At 36.0% G+C, this 21,705-nt stretch overlaps 1 protein-coding gene across 2 annotated transcripts in view; it reads left to right on the top strand.

The window, feature by feature from the left end:
• Nucleotides 1-21,705, top strand: part of ALCAM (activated leukocyte cell adhesion molecule) — a 226,963-nt gene that overhangs the window by 156,277 nt on the left and 48,981 nt on the right. For both annotated transcript variants that reach the window (XM_066240915.1, XM_066240914.1), the window contains exon 2: nt 17,184-17,284. In XM_066240915.1, the coding sequence (XP_066097012.1) occupies nt 17,184-17,284 (101 nt within the window). The remainder of the gene's footprint in view (nt 1-17,183; nt 17,285-21,705) is intronic.

Raw genomic sequence — 21,705 nt, forward strand, 5'->3', positions numbered from 1 at the left:
CCCTACTGAAGCTGAGAGAAAAAACCCTGCCCCCAGTGAGATTAGTTGGAGGAAGAGACCTTCAGCGTCTCAGGTTACACCCACAGCATTCCTGGATACAGTTTCAAGGAAGCCCCCTGCTGAGATCAGTTAACAAGACTATCACCTGTTAAGAAAACAAACAAATCAAGACTTCAAAGCTGCCCAAATCCGAAAGTGGATTACAAATAATAGCTGATACCAACCCACTAAGACCTAAAAATAACACAACTGAAAACTGGAGGCAGACAACACCAAGCCTAGACTCAATCAACTCTACAAATAAAAAAAAAAAAAGATGATGATGAGAAAACAAAGGAGTGCAATCCAAATGAAACCACAAGAGACACTTTCGAGAGATGAACTGAGTGATATGGAAATAAACTTCCAGATGCAGAGTTCAAAATAATGATTGTAAGGATGCTTAGGGATCTTAGAACAACAATGGAGGGGGAGTTTGAAAACCTAAATAAAGAAATAGCAAGTATAAAAAAGAATCAGTTGGAGACGACAAATACAATATCAGAAATAAAGACCACAATGGAAGGAATTAAAAACAGGATAGATAGAGCAGAGGATCGAATCAGCGAGTTAGAAGACAACTGGAATGAAGGCATGAAAGCAGAGAAGAAAAGAGAAAAAAGACTCAAAAAGTCAGAGGAAACTCTTAGAGAGCTCTGTGACAACATGAAGAGAAATAACATCCGCATCATAGGGGTTCCTGAAGAAGAAGAAAAAGAACAAGGGATAGAGACTTTGTTCAATCATATCATAACTGAAAACTTCCCTAAATTAATGCAAGAGAAACTCTCACAAATCCAAGAAGCACAGAGGACTCCATTAAAGAGAAACCCAAAGAAACCTACACCAAGACACATCATAATTAAAATACCAAAGCTAAGCGATAAAGAGAAAATATTAAAAGCTGCAAGAGAAAAAAAAGTTATCACCTACAAAGGAGCCCCCATAAGGATGACATCTGACTTCTCAACAGAAACACTTGAGGCCAGAAGGGAATGGCAAGAAATATTCAAAGTAATGCAGAGCAAGAACCTACAACCAAGACTACTTTATCCAGCAAGGCTATCGTTTAAAATTGAAGGAGAAATAAAAAGCTTCCCAGACAAAAAACAACTCAAGGAATTCATTACAACCAAACCAATGCTGCAGGAAATATTAAGGGGCCTGGTGTAAACAGATAAAGTGGGAAAAGAATACAGAAAAAAAAAAAGAAAAAGGAATACACCTTTAAAGAAGAAAATGGCAATAAACAACTACATATCAATAATAACCTTAAATGTAAATGGATTAAATGATCCAATCAAAAGACATAGGGTAGCTGTGTGGATAAGAAAACAGGACCCATACATATGTTGTCTACAAGAGACACACCTTAGAACAAAAGACACACATAGATTGAAGGTAAAAGGATGGAAAAAAATGTTTCATGCAAACGGAAATGAAAAAAAAGCTGGGGTAGCAATACTTATATCAGACAAATTGGACTTTAAAACAAAGGATATAGTAAGAGATAAAGAAGGCCACTACATAATGATAAAGGGAGTAATCCAACAGGAAGATATAACTATTATAAATATCTATGCACCTAATATAGGAGCACCCAAATATATAAAACAGATTTTGATGGATTTAAAGGGCAAGATCAACAGCAATACTATAATAGTAGGGGATTTCAATACCCCACTAACATCACTAGATAGATCCTCAAGAAAGAAAATTAACAAAGAAACAGCAGACTTATTGTAAACACTAGATCAACTCGATTTAATAGATATCTTCAGAACCTTTCACCCTAAAGCAGCAGAATATACATTCTTTTCAAGTGCTCATGGTACATTCTCTAGGATAGACCACATGTTGGGGCACAAAAGTGCTCTCAACAAATTTAAGAAGACTGAAATCATATCAAGCACTTTCTCCGATCACAACGGCATGAAACTAGAAATGAATCAGCAGAAAAGCTCAAAAATTCTCAAACACATGGAAACTAAATAGCAGGGTGTTAAATAATGAATGGATTAAGAATGAGATCAAAGAAGAAATAAAGAAATTCCTAGAAACGAATGACAATGAGCATACAACAACTCAAAATTTATGGGACACAGCGAAAGCAGTGCTTAGAGGGAAGTTCATAGCACTACAGGCACACTTTCAGAAGCAAAAAAAAACTCAAATAAAGAACTTAACCCTGCATCTAAAAGAATTAGAAAAAGAACAGCAAGTAAAGCCCAAATGTATTAGAAGGAAGGAAATAATAAAGATCAGAGCAGAAATAAATGACATAGAGGCTAAAGAAACAATACAGAGGATCAATGAAACTAGGAGCTGGTTCTTTGAAAAGGTAAACAAGATTGATGCACCTTTAAGTAGACTCACCAGAAAAAGAGAGAGAGGACTCAAATAAATAAAATTAGAAATGAGAGAGGAGAAATAACAACTGACACAACAGAAATACAAAATATTGTAAGAAAATACTATGAAGAACTGTATGCCAAAAAACTAGACAACCTAGATGAAATGGACAAATTCCTTGAAACGTACAATCTTCCAAAAATCAATCTGGAAGAATCAGAAAACTTAAACAGACCAATTACACCAAAGGAGATCGAAACAGTTATCAAAAAACTCCCAACAAAGAAAAGTCCGGGGCCCGATGGCTTCACAACGGAATTCTACCAAATATTCAAAGAAGAACTAACTCCTATCCTTCTCAAACTATTTCAAAAAATTCAAGAGGAAGGAAGACTTCCAAACTCCTTTTATGAGGCGAGCATAATTCTGATTCCAAAACCAGGCAAAGACCACACAAAGAAAGAAAATTATAGGCCAATATCTCTGATGAATATAGATGCTAAAATCCTCAACAAAATATTAGCAAACCGGATCCAACAATATATGGAAAAAATCATACACCATGATCAAGTGGGATTTATTCTGGGGAGGCAAGGCTGGTACAATATTCGTAAATCAATCAATGTGATTCATCACATAAACAAAAAGAAGGAGAAAAACCATATGATAATTTCAATAGATGCAGAAAAAGCATTTGATAAAATCCAGCACCCATTCATGATCAAAACTCTCAGCAAAGTGGGAATACAGGGAACATACCTCAACATGATAAAAGCCATCTATGAGAAACCCACAGCCAACATCATACTCAATGGGCAAAAATTAAAAGCAATCCCCTTAAGATCAGGAACAAGGCAGGGGTGCCCCCTTTCACCACTCTTATTTAACATAGTCCTGGAAGTCCTAGCCACAGCAATCAGACAAGAAGAAGAAATAAAAGGCATTCAAGTTGGAAAAGAAGAAGTAAAACTATCATTATTTGCAGATGATATGATATTGTATATAGAAAACCCTAAAGTCTCAGTCAAAAAACTACTGGACCTGATAAATAAATTCAGCAAAGTGGCAGGATATAAAATCAATACTCAGAAATCAGAAGCATTTTTATACACCAACAATGAACAGTCAGAAAGAGAAATTAAGGAAACAATCCCCTTCACAATTACAACCAAAAAAATAAAGTACCTAGGAGTAAACTTAACCAAGGAGACTAAAGACTTGTACTCGGAAAATTACAAAACATTGATAAAAGAAATCAAGGAAGGTACTAACAAGTGGAAGCATATACCGTGCTCATGGTTAGGAAGAATAAACATCATTAAAATGTCTATATTACCCAAAGCAATTTATAAATTCAATGCAATACCAATTAAAATACCAATGACATACTTCAAAGATATAGAACACATATTTCAAAAATTTATATGGAACCAAAAAAGGACACGAATAGCCTCAGCAATCTTAAAAAAGAAGAATAAAGTGGGAAGTATCACACTTCCTGATATCAAGTTATACTACAAGGCCATTGTACTCAAAACAGCCTGGTACTGGCATAAGAACAGGCATATAGATCAATGGAATAGAACAGAGAACCCAGAAATAAACCCACAGTTCTATGGACAACTGATATTTGACAAAGGAGGTAAGGAAATACAATGGAGTAAAGACAGCCTCTTTAACAAATGGTGTTGGGAAAATTGGACAGCTACCTGCAAAAAAATGAAACTAGATCACCAGCTTACACCACTCACAAAAATAAACTCAAAATGGATAAAAGACTTAAATGTAGGCCGTGAAACCATAAGCATCTTAGAAGAAAACATAGGCAGTAAGCTCTCCGACATCTCTCGGAGCAATATATTTGCTGATTTATCTCCACGGGGAAGTGAAATAAAAGACAGGATAAACAAATGGGACTATATCAAACTAAAAAGCTTTTGCACAGCTAAAGACAACAAGAACAGAATAAAAAGACAAACTACACAATGGGAGAACATATTTGACAATACGTCTGATAAGGGGTTAATAACCAAAATTTATAAAGAACTTGTAAAACTCAACACCAGGAAGACAAACAACCCAATCCAAAAATGGGCAAAAGAGATGAATAGACACTTCTCCAAAGAGGACATACAGATGGCAAATAGGCAGATGAAAAAATGCTCAACATCACTAATCATTAGAGAAATGCAAATTAAAACCACAATGAGATATCACCTTACACCAGTCAGAATGGCGCTTATCAACAAAACAACACAGAATAAGTGCTGGCGAGGATGTGGAGAAAAGGGGACCCTCCTGCACTGCTGGTGGGAATGCAGACTGGTGCAGCCACTGTGGAAAACAGTATGGAGATTCCTCAAAAAACTGAAAATCGAACCGCCTTTTGACCCAGCTATCCCACTTTTAGGAATATACCCCAAGGACACCATACAATGGCTCGAAAAGGAGAAATGCACCCACATGTTTGTGGCAGCATTGTTCACAATAGCGAAGATCTGGAAACAGCCCAAGTGTCCGTCAGAGGACGAGTGGATTAAAAAACTTTGGTACATATATACTATGGAATACTACTCAGCCATAAGAAATGATGACATCGGATCATTTACAATAACATGGATGGACCTTGATAACATTATACGGAGTGAAATAAGTAAATCAGAAAAAAAACTGAGATGAATCCATACATAGAAGGGACATAAAAATGAGACTCAGAGACATGAACAAGAATGTGATGGCAACAGGGGCAGGGGGGGGGGTTGGGGGAGGGGGGAGGGGGTGAAGAAGGAGAGAGGGGTTAGGGGAGGGGAGGGGCACAAAGAAAACCAGATAGAAGGTGACAGAAGACAATTTAACTTTGCGGGAGGGGTATACAGCACAATCAAATGTCAAAATAATCTAGAGATATTTTCTCTCAACATATGTACCCTGATTTATCAATGTCACTGCATTAAATTTAATAAAAAAATATTAATATTAAAAAAAAATTGGTGGTTACTAAATAGTCACAGAATGTAAAGTACAGGATAGGGCTGACTGGGTGATAGCACAGTGGATAGAGAGCACCAGCAATGCTGAGGACTCAGGTTCAACACCCCAAGGTTGCTGGCTTGAGCATGGGCGCATCCGGCTTGAGTGTGGGCTCCTCAGCGCGGGGTCGCTAGCTTGAGCATGGGATCACAGACATGACCTCGTGGTCACTGGCTTGAGCACAAGGTCACTAGCTTGAAGCCCAATATTGCTGGCTTGAGCAAGAGGTCACTGGCTCAGCTGGAGCCAAGGCATGTATGAGAAGCAATCCACAACTAAAATGCCACAACTACGAGCTGATGCTTCTCATCTCTGTCCCTTCCTGTCTCTCTGTCTCTCTCTCCCACTCACTAATAAATAGATAGATAGATAGATAGATAGATAGATAGATAGATAGATAGATAGATAAAATACAGCATAAGGAATATAATCAATAATATTGTAATAACTATAAATGGTATCAGGTAGATCCTAGACTTATCGGGGATCACTTCATAAGCTATATAAATGTCTAACCACTATCTTGTACACCTGAAACTAATGATGTTGAATGTCAACTGTAATTGAAGAATTTTAAAAACATATTAAAATAAAAAGTAAAATGACAAAAAAAAAAAAAAGATGTTAAAAATAACAGAGCCAAAAAGGTAATATTACAATATTCAATTGAGGGGAATTGTGAGTGTCCTAATCTCCCTAAACACTAACCATGCACACATTGTCAAAGGCACTGTCTCTTTTAAATGGGAAGATGAACTAAATGTATTAGCACCTCAATAGAACTGGGAATATGGGGAAAACATAGTCACAAACAGCAATTGCTGGGCTTCAGCTCAGCCCCCAGGACACTCTGTTCAGCAGAGGTCTTGGTGTTGTTAGCACCTTCTGACATCTTGTGTGAAGATACAGCTGTCTAGACTGAGAGCACATTTACTGGTGGATGCCAAACTTTGCCCTTGAAGATTTTCATGTCCTCCTCTCCCCCCTAATCCAGGGAATTTCAATGGCATTATATAAATGCATATGTTTCAAAGACTAAATAAACTTGTGACATTATTTTTTTTAAATTAACAGAGTATTTTAATGTGTTTCAGGTTTACAGAAAAATTGAAAAGAAAGTAGAATTCCCGTATACTCCTTCAACAGTCACCCCCAATTTCCCTTTGGTTAATACCTTGCATTAGCATGGTATAATTATTAGAATTGTTGAGTCAATATTGATACATTATTATTATTATTAACAAAAACCTATAATTTATATTAGGTTTTCCTCTTTGTGTTGTACATTATGGGTTTTGACAAACGTGTAATGACTTGTATTCACTGTAGTACAGAATAATTTCACCACCCTAAAAATGAGCTGTATTTCATGTATTCCTTTATCCCTTCCTCTCCCCACTTGAACCCCTGGCAACTGATCTATGTACTATCTCCAGAGTTTTGCTTTTCCTATAGGGATATATAGTTAGAACAATGCAGTATGTAGTCTTCTGAGATTGACTTCTTTCACTTAGCAATATGAATTTAAGATTCCCTTGTGTCTTTTTGATGGCTTGATAACTCTTTTATTTTTTTAGTGTTGAATGATATTTCATGGTATGGCTGTACCACAGTTGGTTTATCTGTTAACCTACTAAAAGATAGCTTGGTTGCTTCCAAAATTTGACAAGTATGAATAAAACTGCTATAACAATCATGTACAGGGGTTTTTGTAAACTTCAAGTTTCTTTTCACTTAAAAGTTGTAATTGTGAAAAGTATTTTTGATAGAGAAGAAAGACATAGGTTTTAAAATTAGAAAGATTTGACTTGAATTCCAACCTTTTCACTTTGTTCATTCAATAAAATATTCTTGGTAGTCTGTATCTCTACTCTGCTGGGTTTTTGAAATACATAGATAAACTACTATCTGTGTTAACTGAGTGCTTTGTCTACCTTAAAGAGCCTTATTAGACCTCTGGTTCCTTATGTGAAAGATGCCTATCTCCTTAGTTATTTACAGTTCTCTACTTTTTTATCTTTTAAATTAAATGAGCTATCATGGACAGGAGTTAGTGACTGTGGGAATAAGTGCTCAGTTACTACAAAGCAGCCCACGCAGCCCATTGAGAGATAGGGGATCAAATATGTTGGTTTACATTTTTTTTAGTCCCTCCAATCTCACTTTTTTTAATATCTAAGTCTAAATTTGAAAAACATTATAACACATTCCAAGTAACATTCCTAAATTAGCCATTTTATAATGAAATATGAGTATGTAATCATTTTCCATATATATAACAATGATGAGAATTGGTCTTGAGTTGAGAATTAATTTTGAGCCTTGGCTCTACGGATATACTGGCTTAGTGATATTGGAATTGTCTCTCAGTTTGGGGCAAACAGTGTTGTTAAAATTAAAATGAAATATTGTAATATTTGTTCAACATACAGGTTTATTTGTTCAACATAGAGGACTTTTGTGAGGCTCAAATGCAGAAACATACAATGTATACAAAAGAATATTGTGAACTATAAAGTACCATAAAAAGTCCATTATTATTACTATTATTGTTTTACTGTATTATTTTTAATTTAGCTAATCTTTACTAAATTAAAGTATAGTTGTTGTTTTTTTCCATTATGTTTATATTGAATCCTAGTTCACTAATGTCACAGGTGGGTCAATATAGTTGATGTTGTGCCTAATTTCCCTTGCGCTATTCAGGAGCCTCTGAGAAGCAGATGTCAAAGTGGATTAAGCATGTAAGGATTGTATTATAGGAAACACCAATGTTAAAAAACATAAGGAAGGAGTTGATGAGCTGGGGAATATTCAGACTGCAATGTAAATCTGACCCTGAAGGATAGAAGCTTCAGTGGACATATCCTAAATCATCATGCAATCTAAGGAATATTGGTCAGTAAGTTGGGGAGTCCTTGACCATAGCCAGACCTCAGAGGATTCCCTTGTCTCCTTGAACCTTGCATGCCTTTGTATCCCTGCTGCCTTGGTCATGAGCTGGGAGCAACTTCTAGAAAATGTAGCTTTAGCACAAACTTGGTGGTAGATGTTAGAATGTCACGGTTAGAGTTTTTGGAAAGTTACATTCTCTACAGTTGGGGAATATGAAGTACATTTTCATGTCCACCAAACCTCACAAATATTTTTTCTTTTGAATAATAAAGAAAAGGAAGCATTGGTTTATTTGATGCTTAGATGAGGATGTGAAGATGTGAAGCAGAAACAGAAGTGGTAAGATATGACGCAAACTTTACCAAGAGTAGAAAACCAACTACAGGCATTTTTCTCAGGAGAGGTTAATAACCAATTCATATGCTCAGTCTACAGAAGATCATTTTCCTGTTGTAAGAATTTGTTTGTTTGTTTTAGCTAGTATTTTCCCCATCTTGTCCATGGTTGCTAGATTTCCAGTATTTCTTTGGTGATTCATTAAGCCATTTTCTAAATTAAAGCATAAATATGGCATATTTTAAAGTTATAATTGGCCTCTGGGGCTATAAAATGGAGCTTTCAGAGATAATGTCTTTGGCAGTTAGGGAAAGTGTCAAAGCTGGAGGCAACTTCAGGTTAAATACAAGATCTTTTTTTTTTTTTTTTTTACAGAGACAGAGAGAGAGATAGATAGGGACAGACAGGAACAGAGAGAGATGAGAAGCATCAATCATCAGTTTTTTGTTGCGACACCTTAGTTGTTCATTGATTGCTTTCTCATATGTGCCTTGACTGCAGGCCTTCAGCAGACCGAGTAAGCCCTTGCTCGAACCAGCGACCTTGGGTCCAAGCTGGTGAGCTTTTGCTCAAACCAGATGAGCCTGTGCTCAAGCTGGCGACCTCGGGGTCTCGAACCTGCGTCCTCCCACATCCTAGTTCAGTGCTCTATCCACTGCGCCACCACCTGGTCAGGCATAGACAGAAGATCTTTAAAACATTTCTTCACTCTGACACCCTTAGAAATGATAAAACTACCTTTAAATACTGCTTTCTATATTCCTCATCTCTACTCATCACCTATCTAAATTATTTTATTCTCTTTCCAACTTTTCCGCCCACTCATCAATTCAGAATGATTATCAAGGAAATGGAATATATAAAAAGTCATTGTTAATATTAATAGACAACATAGTTGTTTCTACAAGTTATGCATTCTATAGTTACTTCACTAAGCACTCACTGTGGACAAGCTACAATGGGTATTGGGTCTGTGCTTACTGGGTCATTCAGGTGACACATCTCTAAAGTCAGGAAGATGGTTTCAATTTTACATAACAGATTATGGTAATTTAATAAGTGTCTAAAAAATTTCTTTTATTTTTATATTTCATCTTTCCTGTGGCTTTTATCTTTTTCAAAAATATTATCTTAAACAGATGTTTCTATTTTTCCTTTCTCTTCAAAATTGGAAAACTAGATTTTATAGTAAGCTTAGTTTAGTTCTTAAAGAAAGAAAAAAATGCCACAGAAAGCCATTATTCTCTTCCTATGACCTTAAATTATATTACATCACCTCTGGGGGATTGTCAGTTAAAAGCATGGAATTTACACAAATCTCAGTCTCAGAAACCAACCAGCAATCTGTACCATATATGTCGGAAAACCTATTAAATACCTTTAACCTTTATCTCTTACCATGCTTGATTTAAATCTATATCCTCAGGAGACATTGGCAATGCTAATTGGGATGCATGTGGAAAAAAGAACAAAATCCTAGTTCAGCCTATGCAAACATTTTTTGGTGCCTAGTTAATACTTAACATGGAATAAACCAGAACTAAGCTTACTGGACAAGACCATTCAACCAATCCAGAAGCAGCAGTTTGCCACTCCACTCATTCAGTAGCCTTAACAATTTATTTACTATCACTGGTAATTCACTACCTCAATTATAAATTAAAATTCTCTAATGCTGTTGCATATTACTTTACATGATAAAGTAAAACAATAAGCACAATCATAATTAACTGAAATTTTCTGTGAAAACAATGATGATCTTATTAGCCAAAAGTCTTTCTAATATATCTTCTAAGACATTTTGAGAGATAGTAAAGCTATTAGGAATTTGTTGTTTGGGAATTTGGGAGTATCATCAAAGACAGCTTTGATTTTCTCAAATCAAGAGGTCTTTTAGTTGTTATGGCATTAAATTATTTTCAAAAAAATTAATAATGTAAAAACTATAAACTCTTTCTGAAGCAGACTCTAGTCTCAATTGCAAAAGTTTCCATTACTTCACATGATGCAATTAATGTCTTTGTGAGGCATTGTGCCTGCTTTCTTGTTGATAGTGGTTTCAAGAACACAGTACAGTTATTGTCCTTGCTAAAAGTAATTGAACTGTATTCACAATTTCAATACAATTTATGTCAAAGTGCACAGGAGAATATAAGTCTCACCATTTAAATAAAACTGATGCTCTTAAGTAGGAAAACCTGTACTTTCATGCTCAGAAAGTATTCAGAACAATGGAGCATAAATATATTTGTCTTTCGTTTGCTTTATTTTAACCTGGGGAGAGTTCAAATATTGGTTTCTTCTGCCTACCCCTTTTGCTAAGCTAGCTCCCAATTCCAGTCCTCAGAATCTGGATACGGGCAATGTAAGAACTAGCGCAGTAAGGGAAGCAGAAAGAAAATAATATTTTACTTATTTTCACCAAAATATTATTAGCTAGACACTTTTCCAAAGACAACAGAGTCCTCCTAATATTTTAGTTGTATTGCATTATATTGAATAATTGTCTGAGTGGAATAATTGTCTAAGATGCTCTGTGTATGAGCATCTTAAAAACACAACATCAAGTCATAGATAATTAGAAATATGGTAGTAGACAGTAGTCAACTTTATGAATTTCAACTAACATATATTATTAATTACATAAATGTTTTAAATGTTAATAATGAATAAACTATATAGTATAAAAGGAAAATATGCTTAAATAGTCTCCTGTCTAGTCCTCTTTACTGTGACTGACTAGCTACTTTAATATAAAATAAAGAATATTCTTTTTTCCATGTACAAAATTAAAAAATTTTGCTTCATTGTATTTGCTCTGTCTTACCCTTACTTCTCATGAACAAACGTACACATACATGCATGAACACACAGCATTAAGTAATTTTATGTGTCTTAATTTAAGTTTGTGCTTGAAAAGAAACCATTGTTTTGGCATATTGGCATAGACCCACAGCCTAGCTAAAAATTCCTCACTGAGGAATGTTGACATGGAAAACACAAAGGTCAACTGTGGGACAAATGTGTGAGAATCCCAGTCTCGTCGTCAGAACAAAGGATCTGAGGAGAGTTATCAACAAAATCCTAAGGCAGTGGTTCTCAAAGTATGCGACAGGGCACACTGGTGAGCCCTAGAAGATTTCCAGGTGCACCCTATGGTATTCCAGAGAAATATGTGCCTGCTGGGGACCAAAAAACCAAGAGGGTTTTTCGAGTTTAGATTTTTGGGGGACAGAGGTGTGGGAAATTGACTGTCAAATTTAGTCAAATAAATATGAAAGTAACTTCTAAGAATAACCTTTTTATTTCTACCTTTTTCCCCCCAATAATTTATTTGCACAAAAAAAAATTTCTCTAAAATTTCTGTGGAACTAGGAGTTATTCGTTTTTATTTATTGATTTTTTTTGAGAGAGAGAGAGAAAAAAGGAGAGAGAAACATCAATTTGTTGTTCCACTTATTTCTGCTTTCATCATTTGATTCTTATATGTGCCCTGAGTGGGGATAGAACCTGCAATTTTGGAGTGTAGAGACAATGCTCTATCAATTGAGCTACCCAGCCAGCTGGGAGTTATTTCTGATAAGCACTGAGCCAGTTTAATAACCCTTCTGTGACACTTAACAGGACTGCAAAGTTTAAAAAAATGCTTTAAAGAATGATGATGTTATTAAAAATGAATACACACTGCTGGTGGGAATGCAGAGTGGTGCAGCCACTGTGGAAAACAGTGTGGAGATTACTCAAAATATTAAAAAATGGCCTGAGCTTTGACCCAGCTATCCCAATATTAGGAATATATCCTATAAATACCAAATCACTGATTCAAAAGAAGATATGCACCCCCATGTTTATTGCAGCATTGTTTACTATAGCCAATATCAGCCCAAGTGTCTGTCAGTGGATGAGTAGATTAAAAGCAGTGGTACATATACACTATGCAATACTACAGGGCTGTGAAGTAGAAGGAAATCTTACCTTTCATGACAACATCGATGGACCTGGAAACTATCATGCTAAGTGAAATAAGCCAGGCAGAGAAAGAGAAATATCATATGACCTCACTCATTTGAGAAATCCAATGAACAATGTGAACTGAGCAACGGAACAGAGGCAGAGGCGGGATCAAAGGGACCAGAGGGAAAGTGGTCAGAGGGAAAGTAGAAGAGAAGATGGGATCAGAGAAGGGAAAGAGATTAAGGAAATTATATATACATAACACAGCAGTATAGAGAACAGGACAGCAAATCCTGGAGGGAAGGGGGGAAGGTATTGGGAGGAGGGGCTATGGGGGGGCCAAGGGGAATAAAGGGTGGGAGAGATATATTCAGTGGAACACTTGAATCTATGTAAACACAAATTAAAATTATAAATAAAAAAATGAATACAACAAAAAATTATTTACCATACTCAATTACAACATGTAAAACTAGACTCTGTTCAATTCTCATTCGATTTCCTATATTATTTACTGTTCTTCTATTTGAAATGTGGTAGCATATTCTGAATTTTAAGTTACCTCAACTCAAATATTTATGTTAGCAATGCAAAGAGAATGATTACTGGGAATTTGATAGTCCTTAATAATTAATTTATTCAGAAAAAATATTTTTCACCAATATGGCCAAAGTTAATACTATTTTTATTATTTCAATAAGAAATAAAAAGTAATCACCTAACTTCGAATCTTAATTTTTTTCTTCTTTTTCAAGTGATAAGAGGAGAGATAAAGAGACCGGGATCCACCCGGCAACCCCTGTCTGGGCTGGTGCTCTGCCCATTTGGTGCATTGCTTGCAACCAAGCTATTTTCAGCACCTGAGGCGAAGGCTCCAGGAATTTATCCTCAGCATCTGGAGCCAATGCACTTGAACCAATTAACCATGGCTGAGGTGGGGGGCAGGGAGTGGTGGAGAAGCAAATGGTCGCTTCTCCTGTGTGCCCTGACTGGGAATCAAACCCAGGACATACACATGTCGGGCAGTGGCTCTACAGCTAAGCCAACTGGCCAGGGCTCACTAACTTCAAATCTTTACCAATTAGTCCTCCTTTAAATTATTTGCTGTACAAAATTCATAACTACAACTACCTTGTATTTTATAACCACTTTCTGAGATTCTATATGTCAGAATTATCATATTTAGTCAAAATATTTTTCTAATGCTGTGATTTCTTATGTATTTTTACTGAATTCTCCTATATAGCCTTTCTAGTTCTATTATTCTTTAGTTAATAACTCTTCATAAAAAATACTTAAATAATTATACACAGCTTCTCAAATATAACATGTTTTATCTTTTATGTCAGGGCATTTTGATAGGAACAGTAGTATTAATAATTTATAGCAATAGCTTAACTGTATAGAACACATTTAACATTACAGAACATTTCTAGCCCGTTTTAAAGTACTTTATGACATATGCATGTACGTGTAAATATAACATGCACCACATAGAAATGCACACACACATTTCTTGTCACTTTTATGTTTAACCTCTTTAAGGAAGGACATCATAAGTGTTATTATACATTTCCAGTAGTATCCAATAATCTCTAGGCTAAAAACCCATGAATAATTTAACCAACTAGTATTATAGGGAGAAAATTGCTGAGGAATTCTATTAAACTAAATTTAAATCAGACAGTATATGACAGCCTTGAGGATATACGGTAGGAATTCTCAAAATCCCAGTGTTACCAACACCTTTCTGATTTTCAGAAGTTAATTTGATGACTAAAATAGAAAGGACTCCACATGGTTCCAGTCAGAAATCATCTTATTAGAGACCCGTTTGATGCCAGGAGCTGCTCCTAGGAATGCAAGGACTAAACATATATGTTCCTGTCCCCATGGTACTGTCGCTACTATAGACTTGAAATTCACAGAGCTTTAAAATGTATTATAAAATTATATATATATATAATCACATTAAAGTTTTCTAGAGAAGGTAAAAAAAAATGATCTATAAGAAAGAGTAAAGCATTAAATTTTTGGAAAAGGAATTTTCTTACTTCTCTGTATACGTGGCAAAGGATTAACCTCATTGGTACCTAAACTCTGTAGGTTGTTTTCACCTCTTGACCAACCATGGGAGTATCATCATTTGTCGAAAGAGGGTGTCCTGCCGTAATCTAGGGAATCGATCCAGAGTATCTTAGAGTGATTACATAGTCAAGCACCTTGCTTTATGCTGATGAAAATAAAAACAAAAACATTAAATCCCAAAATGGTTTTCTTGGCTAGGCATATCTATCACTGTGTAGTGCATGAGCAGAGCTTGAAGTACATGATAGATGTTCCACACTTACGAGCCAAAGCATTGTAGATAGAGAGTACTGTTATGGTGAAATAAAGCAATTTCTTAACTCCACTTAGTTTGCATGTCTGCAACCGTAAACCTAAACCCTCACAATTTCTATTTTAATAAGGCTGAAGAGTCAGCACTTCATTTACAGGCTTATGTTTTCTGATGGTTTAAAGTTAAGGGGATTAAAGTTACAACATAAAGAAGACTATAAGCAATTTAAAAATTACTGAAATAATTTTTATTATAACACTGAATATACAATAAACAATTTTAGTAAACCTCTTGTCTCAAATAGCAAGTGAAAACCACATTCTCATGGGTTACATTTTGCATCCTCTATTTTAACAATGTTAAAAATTATTGAAATTAGTTGTTAGGTAGCATAAACAACATAAAATTTATGGGTTTTGTAATGTTTTTATTTGCTGGATCAAAATTGCTTTAAAGGTAAAGAGCTTCCTTAAATGACAGAATTTTAAAATAGAAATTTTATTACCTTTTTGTTTAAAACACAGATTAATAATTACAATCCCAGTATGAAATTTTGTATGTCAGATGTGGATCGATAGGTAATGGTGAAAATACGTATTTACCCTGTCTGTTTCTTCAGAAAGTCCTAAGATGGTCTTATTATGTTATAAATTGCCTTAACTTTGCACTTTGGCACCACCTGGTGGACGAAATATTATTTTTTCTCTACAGTTAAAATTAGCCCCTTCACTCTTACATCTGAAAATGACATATCTGAATTATGAAAGTATTTAATCTTAAAAGTTATTGTAAACCATACGAGGAAAAAAAATCTGAGGTGTTTCCTAAGTAAAATCGACAGGTGAAACGTCTAAGTTTTTTAAAACTTCATAAATATATATGGATTTGATTAGTCCGTTACATACATATGCAAAAACGGTGGGTTTTTTTTACAATTTAATTTTTTATCATTTAAATATTTTTCTCAATAAAGAATTAAACAATACTAGAAAGTTTTCAGTGCCTTAGTAGCAAATTATAGTTAATTAGATTGTCAAAAATGTAGGATAAATCACTTTGTAAATACTTTATGAAGAATTTTCATACAACAAATTCTTGTGATAATAATTTTTATACAATTAAAATTAAAACTAGAAAAAAGTGAAAACTAGTATTTTAACCATTACTACTATAAAATAAGCCATTTTTATTATTTTCCAACTATTTTTAAAATTTAATGTGGCCTGACATGTATTGGTTCTTAGTGTTTAATACTTTAAACTTTTTTTTTATCAGAAGAGAATTACAACAATATTATCACGTGAAAAATACAATTATATTTAAAGTTAATTTTGATACTTATTTTTTTTAATTTTTAATTCATTTTTATTAGAAAGAGAGAGGACAGAGAGATAGAGAGGAAAGAGATAGAACAGGGGGAGGAGCAGGAAGCATCAACTCCCATACGTGCCTTGACCAGGCAAGCCCGGGGTTTCGAACCTGTGACCTCAGCATTCCAGGTCAATGCTTTATCCACTGTGCCACCACAGGTCAGGCCCAATTTTGATACTCAGTTTAACACATGGTAATCTTAGCCTAGTTCCACACATCTGTGAAATACAGTGAATGACTTTCCTATAAAATCCAGAGAAAAATTCACATCCAGATTTCACTGTGGTACTTTGGAATTCGCTTTTACATATTCCCTGATAAAACTGGGGTGGTCTGCAGGTTGAATTGTGTGACATTCAAAGACCTGGTAACTAAATAAGTGCTGATGATATTTAGATAGTAAATATGCCATAGCTTCACACACTTAGTATGTCACTGAAGATATAATAAATAACCTTCATTAAGATATGTATCTTAAACGGAAGAGATTTGTAGTAGTTGGTCCCCTCGCACCCACACAAGGCTTTGCTTTCTGAGGTTTGTTCCTCACAGTCAACTAAGGTAAAAATGAGCACCGTTCTGAGAAGTGTGATTACATCTTGTGCAGTCCTGCCTTGTTCTATTTTACTGCTCATTATTGTCGTTAATCCCTTATTGTGCCTCATTTATACATTAAACGTTATTATGGGTGTGTCGTATGTGTAGGTTTTAAACGTGGTGTATTTAGGGGTTGGTACTGTCTGTGGTTTCAGGCATCTAGTGGCAGTCTTGAAATGTATCGTCTACGGGTAAGAGGGACTACTGTACTTTGTTACCTCGAGAAAACATTTAAAAATTTCTGTCTTTTCCTTCTTTTTTTCCTCAGGCCTTGGATTGTATACTGTAAATTCAGCATATGGAGATACCATTATCATGCCTTGTCGGCTCGATGTACCTCAGAATCTCATGTTTGGCAAATGGAAATATGTAAGTGTGACGGACTTTGGATTTGGTTAATTGCCTCTAGTTTGTTGTTGTTTTTTTAATAAAATTTCTTCTGTGAGTGAGTGTGAATTTCAAATTAATGTAATGGCAATATTCAACTCTGGTACAAATATAGGAATGTAAAATTCATATGTTGAATATGTCAAAAGAATAATTCCTAAGTCTTACAGAACAAATCCTATTTTAAAACTACGCCAATAAACACCTAATTCCTACATCATATAAGTCTGAAAAATTCAACCTGAACAGCTAGAGGCAGAAGAAAAGATAGAATTCCAGAGTAAAATGAGTGGAGGATGGGACAGAGCTAATGTAAGACAACAAAATGTGTCAATTTAATTACCAAAACCAACAAAAGCGATTGTAGGAGGCCTGATTTCCCAATGCTGGGTCACGTGAGACCCATAGTCATTCGCAAGGTTAACGTAGACATATTTTTGCTTGAACATAATGACAAAGATGGCTACATGCTCGCCGTCTGCTTAGTGTGGCTATTGCACCAGCCAGCACCCGTACACAGTGTATCCAAATCTATATTGAAAATCAACTATCAGTATCAGAAACTGGTTGCTGGTGATTTAGTCTTACAGCTGTGTCGATGTGCTAAGTCCTTTTTTACATTTAACATTGTTGATTTTATGCATTTCTTGCAGATAACAAAATTACATTTTCTGAAGGATCAAGGTACAAACAGGTTTGGAAATGGAGGGCGGACCCCCTGCTAGGTGGATGTGGAGTGACTAGGAAACAACAACTGACAAAATGTGTCAATTTAATTACCAAAACCAACAAAAGGGATCCTAGGAGGCCTGATTTTCCAATGCTGGGTCACGTGAGACCCATGGTCATTCGCAAGGTTAACGTAGACATATTTTTACTTGAACATAATGACAGAATTTCCCCGGAGCCTTGAAATATTAGAAGTTAGTTGAATAGGAAAAGGATTTAACAGTCATATAATTTTTGAAGTCCCTTTATTGTATCACTTCCCCAAGCCTTTCATATATTAAGATGCATTATGAATTGTCTGAGTTTGATTTCTTTTCCTAGGTTTATTTAGCCATACAACTTTCCCCCGTCAAATATCTGCAAAAACAAACATTCTACAGACTACACTTCAGAAAGTGTGCTTACAGCTGCACCCAAAAGGTGGTAGAACACATTCTTTTAAAAGACCTTTTGGTTCTGAAGTCAGACCAACATGCTCTACCACCCACTCACTGTGGCATTCTGGACAGTAAATGAACCCTTATTTTCTATAAGGTTGTGAGGGTTGCATCAAGTTACGTATGTCAGAATACTCACATAGTTCTTGGCACCTGACAGTGGCATGAAAAATGTAAGTGGTTTTGACTGCAGGGCTGTAAGCTCAAAGCACGCTGGTGTGAGGGACACGCAGAAAGAGACAAGGACATGTGGTGACACAGCGCTTCTCTCTGCTCGCCTCCTGTCATCCAGCTCACACTGAACTATTTCTGGCTCTCTGTAAAAATGGACATATGAAGTGAAAGCCTATGAGGGCAAAGTCTGTTCACACCTCTAAAATTCCTACGGTCTGGAGAGTACCACATAGTTCACCTGTTGAATCACACTTACTGCCAAAATAAATAGAACACAGATGGCGAAAGCTTCTGTGATCTCAGACTTTTCTGAAAATCACCCAGGGCATAATTTCCACCTAACCTGAACTGGTACAATGGTAGTGGAAACAAACAATAATGGCAGTTTTTAAATTGTTAAGTATAAACTTTTAGCAATGAACAGATGAGGTACATTTGATGTACCATGTGCTTTAAAAACTATTGATTTGCAGGCATACTATCCAAGCTCGAGTTTAATGTAACCAGAAAGACAAATAGCAGGTCTGGAAAGAGTAAAAGGGAGCTAACACTGGGGAAGAATAGATCATCTTTTCCTCTACTACACAGTAATCTCTCAGTGGATGGAGATCCTTGCTCGCTTTGCTCACCTTTGCATCCCACTCCCACCATTTCTTCACCAGAATCTGCCCCAGTGCCTGGTAGGGACGCAGTATCAAATGGCTATGGTACAAGGTACCATAATGGAGCTGGACTGCTGAGCTCCAGTCTTGCCTTGCTGAGACACACTAACTGGGCCTTTGGACAAGTTATTTAACCAATCTCTGTCTCCATTATCTACTCTGTAAATGGTATTATTATCATAACACTAATTCTCAAGGTTGTTATGATTATTAGATCAATAAGTACTTGGAAAACCCAAAGAAAGTACCTGGTATAAAGTTAAATAATCAAAATGTAATAACTATTATTTACTGTGTAAGTGAATGAACAAACAAATTTAAGTTGCTGGTGTAGCATATTTCTCTTAATGAGTAATGATTGAAGGCAAGGATTAGCATTGTACACCTGTGACAAAGTTAAAAGATTTGAGGAGAATATTATTGATATATTTATATATCCAACCAGCTAAAACTTTTGAACTCCAAGACTAATTTACTAATTGCATTAGCGTGGGCCCCTATAACAAAATATCATAGACATGGACTTAAAGAAAAGATACTTATGTCTCACAGTTCAGGAGACTAAATCCAAGATCACGGTGCTAGCTGACAAGTCCAGTGACTTGTAGAGAGCTGACATTTCTCTTCTGTGTGCTCATGTAACCTCTCTCTACTCTCATGGAGAGAGAGACACCACCCATGTCTCTTACCCTTCTTATAAGGATACTAATCCCACCAGTGAAGGCACCACTGCCAATGACCTCATCTCAACCTAATAACCTCTCAGGGACTCCACCTCCAAATACTAACATACTGGGGGCCAGGATTTATACATGGGTGTGGTGAGGACATTAGCATTTAGTCCAGAACAGTAAGAAATATTAATAATATTACAGCAAGGTCATATCCATTTAATAAATAAGAATCAAAATTTGCAGGGTGATAGAGAAGTGTCAACACCCTGGAAATGTCTTCTGAAGCATGGAGGTGTTTGACTAATTTTCAAAGAAAAATATGCCCCAAATCATGAAGTCGTTCATTCTATTTTCCTTTGCTTTTTTTTTAATTTGAAAAATAAATAGGGACACACAATGCCTCGGCCATTCTTGGGCAGATGCCGGGCGCCCAGCACCTTGATGCAGATGGCACATGGCTCCAGCCCATGGAGGCTGCTCTTGTCGAAGGGGTCGAAGGCCTCGTCCCGCATGGCGCTGGGCTGCAGCATGTAGCCACAGTGTCCGCCGCTCAGGAAGAGGGTCTGGTTCATCTGCATTGGCTTGTCTGGTGTCTGGAAGTTGAGGGCCACCAGTTGACTGCCACAGATCCACATGGGCAAGGGATCATAATTGGAGGAGTCCAGCCACTGGCCCTTGGGGTAGATGCGGGAGAGCTGCAGCCGGTTGTACAGGAGGAACTTCTTGCCTTTGGCATTGTTCACATATTTTCTTTCTATCTCATGCCTTGGACACTCAAAGCCCCTCTGGGGGCCATAAGAGTCTGAAGAGCCTCAAAACTCTGTGTGTGTGTTTTTCTTTATATATATTTTTGAGCTTCTAGATTTTTCATTGGAATTATTGGGGTCTCAATAGTTAATAAAATTGTACAGTTTCCAGTTGTGCAATTCTAGAATACACATCGGTATATCGCATTGTGTGTTTACCACCCCAAGCCAGGGCTCCCTCCGTCATTATCTACCCCCTCTAACCTCCTCCACCTCCCTTACCCCTTTCCCTCCTGCAGTGAGGACATAGCATTAGTACAAGACAATAATAAATATTAATAATTTCGAAGTGTAGCGCCTTGAAATTTGCCATGCAGTTGAAAATGTTTTTATCGTATTTTATTTTCTCAAAGGTCTTAGGTGGTACGTAGAAGAAACATTCCCTCTGTTTTAGATTAAATTCTTTAATAGCTAAGAACATTTTTGTCAGAGCAGAAAAAGAAATGAATATATGTCTCAGTGCTTTTGGCATAGTTGTGTATGCCCAGATTCTATTTTATTTTGATAATAAGCTTTGATATGAAAGCCCTTTGAGCTAAGGCTTATGACTAAGGTAGCAAAACTATGGATTTTAGTGATTAAACTGATTCTATTGCTAAATGCACATGATTGTTTCACAAGGACAAATACTGTTCCTTAATGAAGAGTCATTAAACTATCTTATATGTAAAGGTCAGCTGTATCAGTTTTGGCTGAAACTGAAAGGTATGGACATTTAAAGTATGAGAATTAAAAGTAATGAATATACTAAAGAGAATTAACTTTACATGATTGCTAAAGGCATGTTTGCAGCTCAAGTGTACGCTTGCTGTGATGGTTAGCTGAATATCATTTTGTACCTTTGTATATTTGTTTACATCTATTTTTTTTCCTTAATATTAGACACAAAGACAGCTCTTGTCAGCTTTAAAACAGTCACTA

Source organism: Saccopteryx bilineata, chromosome 8, assembly GCF_036850765.1.
Source record: "Saccopteryx bilineata isolate mSacBil1 chromosome 8, mSacBil1_pri_phased_curated, whole genome shotgun sequence".
NCBI classification, from domain to species: domain Eukaryota; kingdom Metazoa; phylum Chordata; class Mammalia; order Chiroptera; family Emballonuridae; genus Saccopteryx; species Saccopteryx bilineata.